Source organism: Fundulus heteroclitus, chromosome 23, assembly GCF_011125445.2.
Source record: "Fundulus heteroclitus isolate FHET01 chromosome 23, MU-UCD_Fhet_4.1, whole genome shotgun sequence".
In the NCBI taxonomy this organism is placed as follows: domain Eukaryota; kingdom Metazoa; phylum Chordata; class Actinopteri; order Cyprinodontiformes; family Fundulidae; genus Fundulus; species Fundulus heteroclitus.
Window position 1 is genome coordinate 7,351,310 of NC_046383.1, and position 15,145 is coordinate 7,366,454.

The following is a 15,145-nucleotide window of genomic DNA, read 5'->3' on the forward strand; positions in this document are numbered from 1 at the left end:
TCTAATCATTCAAAAAGATTGGTAAAAAACAGTTTTCTATGGTAAACCCAGTTGCTTGCATTGTGTCGTTGATGTGGCAGCAATCCCTCATACTGAGCATGCATGTGGCAACAGTGGAGAGGAAAACCCCACCAGAACCAGGCTCAGTGATTAATGGCCATCTGCCATGACTGACTGTGGGTTGGGGAAGACGGAGCAGAGAAACACAGATGCACTGATCAGAGGTACTTCTATGTAGGAGGAAAATGGCAGAAACCACCTCCATTACTAACTTTATCCAGGGAAGAAATGCATCTAATGTTCTCAGCCAGTTTTCAGTCCAGAAGATTTAAGAGAGCACAGCTGGCAGGTTAAGCTGACCTGCTACCCTGTGTCTTTGTAACACAACTCCAAAATCATGAAAGGAAATGTCCGGCTTTTTCATTCTGAGTTTTTATGATTTAAATAGAGAACATGGGAGAAAATTGAGATGTAAATTGAGAAAACCTTAATAACTGAACAGATGCCTCTTTTAAAACTGTCTCCCAGAATTCACCAGAACAAATCAACAGCCAATTACATCTTTTATAAAGGTACATCATGGATGTCTTATTTGCTCTATCTCAACCATCAGCAACTGCTTTAATGCTATTTTAAGTAGATTGTCAGAATGTCCATAGTTCAGTCTAGAAACATTGTTTTTCAAATATTTATGATGTTGTTGCTCCAGAAAATAATACAAATCCCTAAAACATGCATGGTCAACATTTTCTATTTCATAATTAGTTACTAATGACTGTGCTTTAGTGAAGAAGTGGGCTAGAACCATTTAAAATTTAAAAGACTGAATAAATAGCTTAAGGTAAGGTTTCTGCAAGAGAAAAAAATCAATAAATAATTATTAAAGATTTAGGATTATTTTGTTCAGCTAAAAAGACAGCAAAAAAAAGACAGCAAAAAAAATAAAAAATAAAAATATATATATATATATATATATATATATATATATATATATATATATATATATATATATATATATATATATATATATTATACAAAATAAATTTTGTATAAAGAATGTTTGTGATTAAAGACATTTCATTTTCCTTCTAAATAATCATTCCCGGAGGCATTCAAAGTACATTTAAGTACAGTGTTATGAAAAAGCATTTGAACCTTTGCAGAACAGTTTCTTTCTAACAAAAAAGTCAGCATCTGAACAAAGGCAAACAAAATACCTTTTTCGAATGATCCTTTCATTTATAACAGGAAAAATGGGTTTCCAAACCAACTTGGCCCTAACTCAAGCTGGGGTTGTGCTGCTCAATAATCTGACTCTGCTGTGACAGATTCACCAATGAATTCAAAACCTAAAGAACAATGTCCAACTTTTTTAATTATTATTTATTTTTTAATGGATGTGTTTTAGCTTGTAGCAATGCACTTTGTTTCATCTATTGACTGTTTTTAAGCACTTCATAAATAAAGATGGATGGTTTGAGACATTAACCCTGAAATGCACGTGGGTTGTGCAGCAGCAGGACAATGCTCCAAAGCACACCAACATTTCCACCTCTTAATGGCTTACAAATACTACATTAAGTATTCCCCCTCCTATTCAGAGTCTAAAACCAAATCTAATTGAGACGCTGATGCAAGACCTCAAACAGACAAAAGAGGCGGAAATAAAACAACTGCCATCTCTCCGATTTTATAAACGCTTGATGGCGGTACTGATGACAGTTTATGGCCTGTGGTAGGCCTAATAATTTGATTTGCATTTTTCCTCCCAAATTAAGTAATTTACTTTGGTTATCTACTTATGATCCTGACGTTTTTATAAGTGATCTGAAACATCTCAACCTGACAAAAAAAGTTAATTCTTAGCTAGAGATAAGTGGGAAAACTATTTGTTTATTCATGCATTTATTTATTATTTTTTACTTATTTTGTTTATCGAGTTGTTTGTGGGTTAGGCAATTTCTCGCTGTAATGTAAGGACGCCGCCACTAGATGTCGCGCTTTCGCCGTTCAGAGCCGACCCGCGAGAACTCCCCGCAGCCAATCACAGCTCTGCTTTGCACAGCTTTGATAAAGTTTGCTTTTTTCCGCCGCCTGACTGCGTTTGGAGGGGCCGCACGGCCTCATATCGCCGCTCTCCTTCCGCGGGGCTCTTAAAGATGCTGATGAACGAGCCGGCGGCCGCTTCGTGCAACGTTTATCGACCCAAAGTCAGACGCGCCGGCGGAGAGAGGCTGCTGTGAGGCGGGCGGGGAGGACGATGTATCTGTGGCGTCTTTCCATCGCCGTGAGCCTCGGCCTGGTTTGGTATTTTTCTGACTGCGGTCGCGCTGTCACCCAGTACGCGATATGTTTCCTCCTCTGCGTGTCAACGCCGCTGCTGTTCGGACACAACGGGCGAGAGAGCAGCACCCAAACAGACCAAGATACGAAACAACACCCGCTTCAGGTCGGCACAGCGCCTCCTTGTTTTTTTTTAACATAAAAAATGTGTTTTTTATAACATATTAAAGCTTATAAACTGTTGATATGAGGGCGAAATAACTTTCAAAATCACCAACAGTGACTGGAGTTTTAAAAAAAAAAACGCATTTAAATGAACTTCCACAGGTGAAACGCGTTAATGAGGCAATTAAAGTTGTAAAAGTTTTTTTTTTCTTCTCTCTTTATTTTTTTAATTTTTTTTAAGCATGCCAACAGGTTGTACTGCATATCTCATGGGTTCCGGGTTCTGTTTTGTTTTTGTTTTTTTAACCAGGAATCCGTCGAGGAAGAATCGTCTGAACGTGTGGATGTGGGGAACCAGGCTCACACCTGTCAGTGTCCACACGTCAAGAAGTCTCTCCAGCAAGGTGAAGCGTGGCTTTTCCACAGTGGGTTAGGGGTGAAGGGAGGAGGGGGGCGTAAAAATGCAGCTGGATCAGCCAGTGACAGTTTGCTCTGTGGGTTTTGTTCTCTGTGCTTTGAAGTCACGGTTCTGCTCCTGGTTCGAGCCTGTTTTGACTTTACACACTGAAGGAAGATGGTTCTCAGCTGCAGCTCATGTTTCATGCAGCGAAAAGTGGGCTGGAGGAAGGAAGGAATCAGAGGAGAAACCACTCCCTCAGCAGAGATCATGCATACAGCATGGCAGTGATGGATCAGGCAGGAAATACGCTGCAGTATTATCGTATCAGCTGCGTTTGCTTTGCGTCGGTTTTCCTTCACACTAATCAGATCGCCTTGTGGTGGTCTCACTGCTGGTAATGAGATGAGTAAACACTGGAACTGATGCAGCACCAGGACTCTGGAAAGTTGCACCAGGCTTCAAAAATAAACATTTATAGCTTTAGAGATTCAGTAATTGAATTATAAATATATAATTTACTTAGTTGTGTGGTCTATTTGAAGTTCCATAACACAAGTCAAAAGTTTTCCACAGGATGGCGATGCCCTCAAGCTCAGATGAAATGCACCCAGGATGCAGCTCACAGTTATGAGCTAATTGTTTTTTATTGAGTTTAAGTCGCCTACAACAGGTAATTTTACCCACCTGGTGGTGGTCTCCTTATCAGGAGGCTGTGGGGTTGACATTTTTGCTGCATCTCCGTAAAACTGTAAAGCGACACATGAGAGCAGACACGCTTTCCAGAGACGGTGTCTATAAGGTTCACACTGCAGCCTGAAGTGACCTAATTCTGATTGATTTATTTATTTTTGCCCATATGCGACCTGGATCTGATCTTTTCATGACAGTCTGAACAACACACATCTGATTTTTTTCAAATGCGACCTGTGTCTGTACGGCCAGGTCACATTTATCCGACCTGTACGTCACTGATGCTCGACAAACGTCACTATTCTGCTTCCTGCTGTGCAGAAGCGGGAAGAAAAACGACACCCGTGGCGGACAACAATGAGGAGAGCAGTCAATGGAGAGAAAGCTCCGGTTAGAAAAGAAATTAAAGATCGCAAAATACACGGCAGCATTATAATCTATGTTTACTTGCTACATGTGACATCAGCGGGTCCTCTACTGCGCATGAGGGACACTTAAGTTGTATAATTTCAGTTCACACCGGAGATCACATACAAGTCACATATTTGTATAATATGATTGAATTTGACATGTTTCATGAGTTGGCGCTGTATAAATTGAATTGAATATTTGGAAATGTGAATGACCACGCAAAAAAAAAAAAAATCAGATTTCACAAAAAATTTGGAATTGAGCATTAAGGCCTGCAGTGTGAACGTAGCCTAACTGAAGTGAACCACTTACACTTTTTAACATTAGTCACACCACAACCACAAATGTCAGTGGGATTTCTGTTGAAAGACCAACAGGAAGTCACGTTTTTATGTTTTTTTTTTACAAATAATCTGAAAGGTAAAGTGTGCTTTTTCACTTAGCTCCCCTGAGCCAACACTGTATACTTTAGTCTTTTTAAGGCATGTCTCTATCAGCTTTACACATCTTTAGATTTTTTTAATTAAATTTTTTTGCAGGTTAATCTTCACAGAGTAGCTCAGCCTCCCTCATATTGGACGGAAAAGTATCCTCGAACGTCAGATTTCTAGTCTTGGCACAAATGATCGAATGGCTTTACGTCTAAACTTTGACTAGGCCATTATAAAACATAGCTAAGTTTAGACCCAAACCATTGCATTATTGCAGTTTGTTTGTTTTATTAGGATCCCCATTAGCTTCAGAATCAGCTAAAAGCTATTCTTCCTGGGGTCCTTTAGTCTTCCACGTGACAATACAATGTATTACATCACATTACACACTATACATACAAATCATTTACACAAAATGTAATACATATTTACATTTAACGCCTTTTATCATTAAAAAGTAACATAAATAAATAAACATAATTAACATAAAATTTTGATACTCCAGATAGATCTATATCAAAGAACTAGCTAACAAGAACCCTACACAGTATCTCCTTAATAAAATTAACATTAACTATCCAAATTTCTTTGAAGGTAATATTTCTTAAGTGAAGTTTTGAAACCATAGAGAGTGTTTTGTTGTACAATAGTCTTTGGGAGTGAATTGATTTAACTGAACGTTAAATTGATTTTGTTTTCACTCTAGGTAAAATAAAACTACCTCCTACTGCATGTCTTGTTGGATAATAATGTGTATCAGTACTAAAGGATAGTTTTGTATATAAAATGAAAGGCATTTTATTTGTGAATGTTTAGGGTTGTTGTCCTGCTTGAAGGTAAACCTCCTCGTCAATCTCTGGTCTCTTACAGCCTTTCACTGGCCCCTTCGTTCCAGGATTATCCTGCACTTAGCCCCATCCTTCTTCCTATCTACTATATAGCGGCATACTGATAGCTAGACTTTCTGTCCGTCTGTGACATATGATAAAGTTTAAGAGTTGTTTTGTTTTAAAATTAGTTATTTAGGTTAAGATAGGATGACTCGTGAAATATTTACTCCCTTTTTTCCCTTATGTCCACCAAGTCTTTTCAGCTTTGTCCAGTGACTGATTTAGAGATTCAACTCGATTCGACCTTCCTGTCCTATGTGAGCTGTTTCCTGTTCAGAGCCGGCATTAACCCGCGGTCTGTTTGACACAGAAACAAGAGCACGACATTAGCTGTGACGGTTTACTGCTGGTATTATAATGCGTCCCTGGAGATAAAGATCTAAGTCAGCGGCTGTTCATGCAAATCGACGTGTAGGAAAGTCACACAGTGGGCCGTAAGCCGAGCAGCCAGCAATCAGCGAGTCTACTGATGTTTCTGTAGAATCGCTGATGAGTTGAGTCCATTAGAAACATGGTTCAGATTCACTCCAGTTGCATTTTAGGCTACTGAACTCTCAATGAGTTAATGTGAGAGACGTTTTCAGAGACTCTGCTGGCCGAATGCTAACTTGGATTTTTTGAGATTTTTATCACAAATGTACATTATGGACGCACTTAGGATAAGAAATTATTGTATAATTTATTATTACCAGGAAAAAGAAATTGATGGTGATAAGAAATCATCCTTTCAATGGAACAATAAACTCCTAATTGAAGTCAGCAAATCCCTGAAGCAGAACGTGTGTTTGCAGTTGTTTTAGTTTCTGCTGTCTTTTTCCGTTCTTTATACCATAATATCATCAATAAACTCAGTGTAAATGTCTTAAAATATGAGTGAATGCTACATTAACTCATCATCCACTCTACACTGCGAAAAGGGAACTATAAGGGGAAAGTTTTAAGCCTAGTCTTAAAAGTAGATAGGGTGTCTGCCTCACGGACCAAAACTGGGAGTTGGTTCCACAGGAGAGGAGCCTGATAGCTAAAGGATCTGCCTCCCATTCTACTTTTAGAGACTCTAGGAACCACCAGCAGACCTGCAGTCTGAGAGCGAAGTGCTCTGTTAGGAACATACGGGGTAATCAGAGCTCTGATGTATGATGGAGCTTGATTATTAAGGGCTTTAACTCTCAATGAGTTAATGTGAGAGACGTTGAGAGGACGGCTGCAATCTTTGGTTTTCAGAGACTCTGCTGGTCGAATGCTAAATTGGATTTTTTGAGATTTTTATCACAAATGTACATTAAGAACGCACTTAGGATAAGAAATTATTGTATCATTTATTATTACCAGGAAAAAGAAATTGATGGTGATAAGAAATCATCCTTTCAAAGGAACAATAAACTCCTAATTGAAGTCGGCAAATCCCCGATGCAGAACGTATGTTTGCAGTTCTTTTAGTTTCTGCTGTCTTTTTCTGTTCTGTATACCATAATATCATCAATAAACTCAGTGTAAATGTCTTAAAATATGAGTGAATGCTACATTAACTCATCATCCACTCTACACTGCGAAAAGGGAACTAAAAGGGGAAAGTTTTAAGCCTAGTCTTAAAAGTAGACGGGGTGTCTGCCTCACAGAGCAAAACTGGGAGTTGGTTCCACAGGAGAGGAGCCTGATAGCTAAAGGATCTGCCTCCCATTCTACTTTTAGAGACTCTAGGAACCACCAGCAGACCTGCAGTCTGAGAGCGATTTGCTCTGTTAGGAACACACGAGGTAATCAGAGCTCTGATATATGATGGAGCTTGATTATTAAGGGCTTTAACTCTCAATGAGTTAATGTGAGAGACGTTGAGAGGACGGCTGCGATCTTTGGTTTTCAGAGACTCTGCTGGTCGAATGCTAAATTGGATTTTTTTGAGATTTTTATCACAAATGTACATTAAGAACGCACTTAGGATAAGAAATTATTGTATCATTTGTTATTACCAGGACAAAAAAATTGATGGTGAAAAGAAGTCATCCTTTCAAAGGAACAATAAACTCCTAATTGAAGTCAGCAAATCCCTGAAACAGAACGTGTGTTTGCAGTTGTTTTAGTTTCTGCTGTTTTTTTTCAGTTCTTTATACCATAATATCATCAATAAACTCAGTGTAAATGTCTTAAAATATGAACGAATGCAACATTAACTCATCATCCACTCTACACTGCGAAAAGGGAACTATAAGGGGAAAGTTTTAAGATTAGTCTTAAAAGTAGACGGGGTGTCTGCCTCACAGACCAAAACTGGGAGTTGGTTCCACAGGAGAGGAGCCTGATAGCTAAAGGATCTGCCTCCCATTCTACTTTTAGAGACTCTAGGAACCACCAGCAGACCTGCAGTCTGAGAGTGAAGTGCTCTGTTAGGAACATACGGGATAATCAGAGCTCTGATATATGATGGAGCTTGATTATTAAGGGCTTTATATGTGAGAAGGAGAATCTTTAATTCTACATTAGATAGGAAGACAAAGATGGATAACCTGCCTCTCGCTAGATGAATGTAGTTCTGCCGAGCTCCACACGGCTCCAGACATCCATCTGGACTCGCTGCCATTTGGGGGGATTTCAATACCGCATCAAATGGACGAGCCAATCAGGCGGGGTTTTATTAGATGTGACATATCAGAGAAACGACTGTTTGGATTCAGACAAAAATGTCGGCTCGCAGCGAGGATGCAAGCGGTGACCGGCTTTAGCTGACCTGTACCCGGCAGAAGAAGTCCCCAGATTTCAGTGTCTCATGATGGAGTAAAGCAGTTTAACGCAGCAGGAGGTATTTACCCGGTGCTGCCGCTGTCCTGACGTTGTAGAAGAGCTGGGCCGAAGCCCCTGACAGAGACACCACGCCCGCCCGCTTAGCAAAATCACAGACGTCCCTGGTTTTCATTAGAGAAATCTGGTCACCCGGTAACATTGATACTATTTCATCAGTGTTCAATCTACTGAATATTTATTCTTTAAAAGAACACCAGGGAACGGCTTTGAAGGCTTTTGTATGTGGAACGATGGTTTCAGTTTCATGTTGGTTTCGATGCGAGTGGTTGAAGTTGCACGTCAGTAAAGATGACGGACAAGTGGTTTATCCAATCATATGCAAGGATTTTTGATGAGGCCCCTCCTTCTGAAATACATCTCCAATGGAGCAAACCCAGATGGATGCGTGGAGCTCTGTGGAACCAAATCCATCTGGCAAGAGTCGTGTTAGAGAAGGGAAGCTAGAATATTAGAAAAATGATCTCTTTAATTTTCATCATATTTATTCTCCTACTGGCAGCAGTGACAGACCTGTTGCCCAAAAAACTAATTGGATTTTTAAATGCCTCTTATCTCCATTTTTTTATTTGCATTGCAATCATTTCTTTTGCATATTGTTTTAAACCTTTTAATAACAATAAAAACACATCAACAAGTGAGATCATAAATGCATCCAATTAGGGCTGCACAATATGTCGCAAATTTGTCTTCGTCGCAATACCACTCTATGCAATCTGCATATCACAAAGAACTGCTTTGACTGCAATAAGTGTCAGCTCATTATTTAAGTGCCATGCATTCAGGCTCTGTTGCTTGCAATATATTTGACAGTTGTTTTAGTAAGATAAAGAGGCCCTAAGGTTGTTCCAGTGCCTAAAGAACAGACGTCAGCTAGAGGCAAAGCCATGCGGTTGAGATGGAGGATTTTATTTTTTTCCATTTTCTCCAGAAGTTGGATAGATTTCTCAATATCTGGTGTTTGTTTGCTTTGAGCCCCAAGCAAAAAGTCATCGCTGTCTGACTCTGACACCATTTATTTGTTGTTGTGTTGTTGTTTTTTTCAGACATATACTCTTGTTATCGTATAATTCAGCGTAGTTATCACACATCACATCTTTTCTCAATATCCTGCAGCCCTACACGAAATCAGGTACACTGTCTCATTATTCAGTCATTAATGTGGTTCACAGTCCCTTCCATTTCAGTTAAAAATAAGTTGTCCAGCACCACTAACTAGACTGAAAATAATTAACTTATGGGCAAAGTAGAGTAATAGAAAACCAACAGTCATGACATGCTTACCGCTGATTCTGTGTAATTTAATAAATTATCAAAAAGGGCACGTTCAAAACAAAAGCAAAGTGGAGTTCAATCAATGTTCTTTAAAAAAGCAGGTGGTTTATTTTAGGGACAAAAGCAGCAGATGCTGCCTGAATTGAATTTTATTCTCCCTTTTTAAAAAATGTGAATGTGCCTGACATTCAGAAGAACATATTGTGATTAAAAAGTTGATTTTTGAAATGGGATCAACAGATGAACTGCAGCTCAGTCTAAGGGCCTTAAATGAAAAGCCAGAAAGACCTTAAAGAAAACCAAAAATACCATTTTATTTTATTTAAGAGAAAAGGAGAGACTGCATATTAATGAACATGTAAACAAATGTGAATATGTCAGATTATAGCCTTGTGCTAATTTCTATCTCCAGATGGAAATGGATGCTACACAAAGAATAAAAAGGAGAAAAAATAAACCATAAAAACAGATGTCGCACAGGTAATATATGCTGTATACAACGGGACTTAAGTGAACAAAGACATGTAGAAAAACAGTTGAGCATGGACAATAAACGTGTATCAGAAAATAACAAGCGGTGAAAGAGAACCCAAAGGTGTTGCACGTTCCCCTTTTAAATCGATCTTTCAGCACACACACAACCTCCATTGTGTTGCGTTCTATTGCACTCTTTCAACAATGTGCTCATAACTCCGTGAGCATAATAAAATAAGGGATTTAACACATGGACCTCTTGTAGGCACTGATATATAGGTCACAAATCCTCACTTTTGTGAGTCTTTTAAATGGTTCTTTAATGTAGGGAGACTTATGTGTTCTCTCACTGATGGGCGGATACTGTCCCAGATCTTTGCTCCCTGGACAGACGGGACGTTTTGAGCAAAAGTTGTGCATCTGGATGGAAGTTCTCAGTCTCTTCTGACAGAGGTTAGTCATATGAAGAAAAAGTCTGAAAGACTCAGCCAATGGGTGATTAGAAAAAATCTAGTTATGTTTGAGTATTGAAGCAATAAGAACACACATATGTGTCAAGCTATCTGCAAGAAGCCACTGCAAAGTGACTTTGTTATGGAAATAAAGACATCCTGAAGAGATTATAGTCTGCCAGTGAACATGTTGACCAGCCTAAAGAGAAATGAAGCAATGTTTTTTAGAGACTGTTGATGTTTTTTTTTTTTTTGTCTATGGGCCGCAATGATCCAAAAGAAAACTTTTAGGAAGGATCAAAAAATGCTTTTTCTAAAGAAAAGCTAAGAAAACATATGAAATGTGGTCCAAATTTCCTGGGCTGGAATGCCAGCTCACTGGAACCATGAATCGGGCGACTTCATGCAACAGATATGAAGCAGTTCTTAGAAATGGTGATTATAAAACCTACTGTTACCTCAGTGATTCACAGAAAAGCTAAATCTTTATGTATTTAAGGGTCCTGTTAAACTAGATGGACGGGTATGGTTATTAACGTTGCCTGCAAGATGAATTCTCGCGGTATTTGTGCATTCACAAACATGTTCTCCAGAACAAAGAGTGCTACATATTATCAATCTGGCTGTGCAGGTCAGTAGTTTATGGTTGGATAAGACTTTTTTTTATTAAGATATAAATCAAGTGTGTATCAATTAAATAAGAAGCCAACACATGTAAACTGCAGTTTTGGTAAGTTGTGTAAGAAAACAGGTCAGAGCTACTAGTTAGCCTGAAAGTATTTCTAGCTTCAGGAGCATTTCAGTTTGTAATTTGTCTGAACGCATAAATAAATGTTGGAAAGCAAACAAGAAAAATGTTTGATGCATCAGGCTTTTCCTGGCAGGTTCCAATCTCTTATTTTTGTATTTTTTTTATTGAAAGAAATTTTTTTGTTGTTGTTTGAACCCAACAGAAAGTGAAGGAATGATGAGATTAGTCCCCTTTATGTATCAAAATGCATATTCCCCAACTTATCTGGTTTTTAATAAATGCAGTGAAAGTGCTTGCTTTTCACTGAAAAGAGGTCGGAGTTTTTACTTCAGAAGCATTTTGTGTCGTGCCAGTGTCATTGTCTATCTAGTATGCAGGCAGCAGATGTAAACAAAATATATTTTTTTCCATTGTGCTTCTTCTCCTGCTCTGGTTAAAACAAACCAAACAAAAAAAAATATATATACAATTGCGGGGATGTGTCAGCTGGACAAACGTAAGGCGGCCCCAGTGCATGCTGGTCCTATCCTAGTCCCTTTCCTTATTCCTGACTGACTTACAAAAGCAAACGGAAACAAAACCAAAAATTAAATAACTAGCCCACAAAATAAACCTGGCAAATAATCTCAAAATACACAGCAACATTTAAACAAATCCCTGCAAAATACAGAGAAATACAGAGTAGCTCCTAAACGTTTAATGAACTTAAACACTTCTTTGTGGTTTGACCGGATCATCACTGATTATAGCCAGTGTAGGGAAATTTGGACATTTCTGGTCTCAACAAAATCACAAAAGATCACAACATCTCTGAATATTATAAATTTAAATGTAAACATTAGGTATAAAAATGTAAACCATTGAAACATGATAGAACCTTGGCTATGGTTGTTCTTCAGCTTGTAAAGCTAAGAGCGAAAACATGTAAATCCTTTGTTTTGCCGCGTGATGCACTGCTTGCCTTATGTAAGAACAGCTGCTCTGTCCTGCTGGTGCTTGAGGTCAAGCATTTAGGACCTCGGGGGACTGAAAGCAAGTGCTGTGGGGCGCTTCCTGAACAGGTTTGTGCTGTTGCTGCTGGCTGATGCTAAAACTGATTTGGATCAAGGGAACTCGGGGGATTTGTAAAAGCCGTAAAAATATGTTATGGAAACGGTTCCAATGCAAGTTTTTCTTCTGATCTGGTTTACTTAATTAGATATTTTTAGGAGGGTATTGGTGGCCTTGTAGTTGCAGCAGGGCGCTTGCATCCTGGAGTGGCTGTATATTCCTTGGTTCCAATCCCACAGACTGCCACTCTGGGTCCCTGAGCAAGTCCAGAAGTCTGACTCATCAGGTTATTAAGAAAATGTTAGATTTCCACATTCTGGTTGAAAATAGTTCAAACATCTCGTTTTTTTATTAGTATTTATTTTGGTGTTAAAATGTGAGCATAGGAGGGAGTAGGACTGGACAATATAGGCAAAAAAACATACTGATAAAATAGAAATCATGTTGATCGATGTCAATAATCATTACATTTTAAACATATACATGCATTTTTAAGCACAGCCCTGGCCATTTTATGCTGTTGCTTAATGACCAATTTTAAGATAAAGAACACCGAATTCAATCAACCCTTGATTAAATAATAATAATAAAAAAAGCATGCTCTCTGAACTCTTTGAAGGGGGCGGAGCTTTGTGACTGAGCGTTCCTGCGTCTGCGTTTGTGATTGGCTGGGAGGATGTAATGACTGAAGTATTAACCTGCATGATAGGCTTGAATGTAACAAGAAGGAAAACTGCTCTATTGAACTTTTTATTGACCCTTTTTATTTTCTATCACATCACGCATTTATCGATCGATATATATTGTTGGATTATCTTCCAGCCCTAAGCAGGAGATCAATGAGCATTTTTATTGACATCTGCAGTTAGATGAACTCTGTACTGGTGTGATGAGAATTCAGTTTACACAAAGATCTACATAATAACCTTTTTACCTAAGCTCAGCTGCAATGAGTTAAGGACTAGAAGACCTAGATGGTGAATTCATGGGGCTTCAACTAGCAACCTCCAATGGATGGCTGGACTCACTTTTATGGAGTCGGTGCAACATTCTTTGAGTTTAGCGTCGCTGCTTCTCGCAGTCTAAAGCATCCAGCCTGGTTGGTTTTGGGTGTCTAAGAGTGTCGTCTGGATGGCATTCAAGGCATTTTTTTTTTTTTTTTTGGACCAGCTAAATTAAGAGGAGTGATTATATCAAGACTGGTTTTAGGAATTTTCTCCAGGTAATCTGGAGGCGGTTGCCTGGGAGAAGAAGGCATCTCTGCTGCAGCGGTTGCCTCTGGGACACGGGGCCCTCAGAGGTGTTGGGGGAAGGGACAGTTTGGTCTCTGGAGAGCTGAAGTAGTCTTCAAACACTTTTTTATTTCAGCCAAAACAGAAAGTTGTTGGAAACGGCAGCGATTACAACTAAACATGGACCGGGTATGAAATTCTCATGGAGTAACCCTGAGTAAAACACTATGGTTTTACAGTATTGCAGATTAAAAGATTAAAGAAGCAGAAATTAGAAGCAGCCTCTTCTCATCTATTTTATTTTTTCTATTCTGGGCCATGAGGGCAGTGTTTTTTTTTTTTTTTTAACCTAACTGTGACATGTATGTTTTATTGCTTATTGCTTTAATTTGAATTTACTTGTGATTGTGTGTAATAGTGCTAAATAAATAAAGATTGATTGAACATGATCCAATTATCTTCAAAACAGAAAAGCAACAATTATTCCAGCTAATGCAAAATCATTATTAACTATTACAATGTCACATAAAACATTTATTGTTCGATTTTGATGCACGAATGGGGGAAAAAAAAGAACAGTCACAAACTTGATTTAGTATTAGTTTTTGCATGGAACATCATACCTTCTGGACATTTTGCTTTGTAGCTGATAAAAGCTGCCCAGTCAGGCCATCTGGTCAGATTGTGCCTGCGGTCAGCTGCTTTGTGGACATGCTGCTTGGTAACTGTAGTTCTGGAGAAGCATTAGCCAAAGTGTCATGGATGGCTCGCCTTTAGTTTCCACACCACTCTGCCTCCATTTTTAGATATCCAGCTATGAAACAGCCAAGAAGCAAATGGAGGAGCTGCAGGGATCCACAACTCAGGTGACAGGACTAGTCGTCCACTCTAAAATGTAGCTTTCAGAGAAAAGTCGCAGGGAAAGTGCCATTGTTAAAATAAAGCCACACGAAACTGAAGTTCATTACAAGTCATGACAGGAACATGGTAAACCTAGAGAAGTAGGTGATCCGCTCAGATTCAGTTAAATTTTATTTATATAGCGCCAAATTCACAACACACGTCATCTCAAGGCACTTTCAAAAGTCAAATTCAATCAGATTATACAGATTGGTCAAAAAGTTTCCTATCTAAGGAAACCCAGCAGGTTGCATCAATTCTCTCCAAGCAGCATTCACTCCTCCTGAAAGAGCGTAGAGCCACAGTGGACAGTCATCTGCATTGTTGATGGCTTTGCAGCAATCCCTCATACTGAGCATGCATGAAGCGACAGTGGAGAGGAAAACTCCCCTTTAACAGGAAGGAAAACCCTCAGCAGAACCAGAACCAGGCTCAGTGTATTCATCTGCCTCGACCCACTGGGGGTTAGAGAAGACAGAGCAGAGACACAGAAAGCACAGAAGCTCACATTGATCCAGGAGTACTTTCTAACGCCAGACCAGGTGTACCCTCTATGAAGAGAAAAATGACAGAGAACAAAAAGTTAAAAGTCAAAATAACAAACAATTCAAAATTTGAGAACAGTAGGAGAACTCAGCAGAGTGATAAAATAGACCCTGATGTCCTCCAGCAGCCTAAGCCTATAACTGCATAATTACAGAGATAGCTCATGAGCCGCTCTAACTATAAACATTATGACTTTAGTTTTCTGGTCTACACACAAAAGCTGCTTGGTGAAAAGTGAACGCTGCACATCCACCTTGGACCCACTATTCCTATTATGATAGATGATGGTGACGGCAACATAATGCTCGACAAGTGGTTTTCATAGGAAAGGAAAGTTGGTCAGAGTGGACGGGAACATGGTTGGTGCTGTAAGCTGGTTGTCAGTCATGCACGACATGA

The 15,145-nt window shown here is 39.1% G+C and overlaps 1 protein-coding gene across 2 annotated transcripts in view; it reads left to right on the forward strand.

The window, feature by feature from the left end:
* The first annotated feature begins 2,066 nt into the window (after positions 1-2,066).
* Positions 2,067-15,145, forward strand: part of si:rp71-46j2.7 — a 35,910-nt gene continuing 22,831 nt past the window's right edge. For both annotated transcript variants that reach the window (XM_021316056.2, XM_012861809.3), the window contains exons 1-2: positions 2,067-2,449; positions 2,759-2,852. In XM_021316056.2, the coding sequence (XP_021171731.2) occupies positions 2,261-2,449; positions 2,759-2,852 (283 nt within the window). In that variant the 5' untranslated portion in view covers positions 2,067-2,260. The remainder of the gene's footprint in view (positions 2,450-2,758; positions 2,853-15,145) is intronic.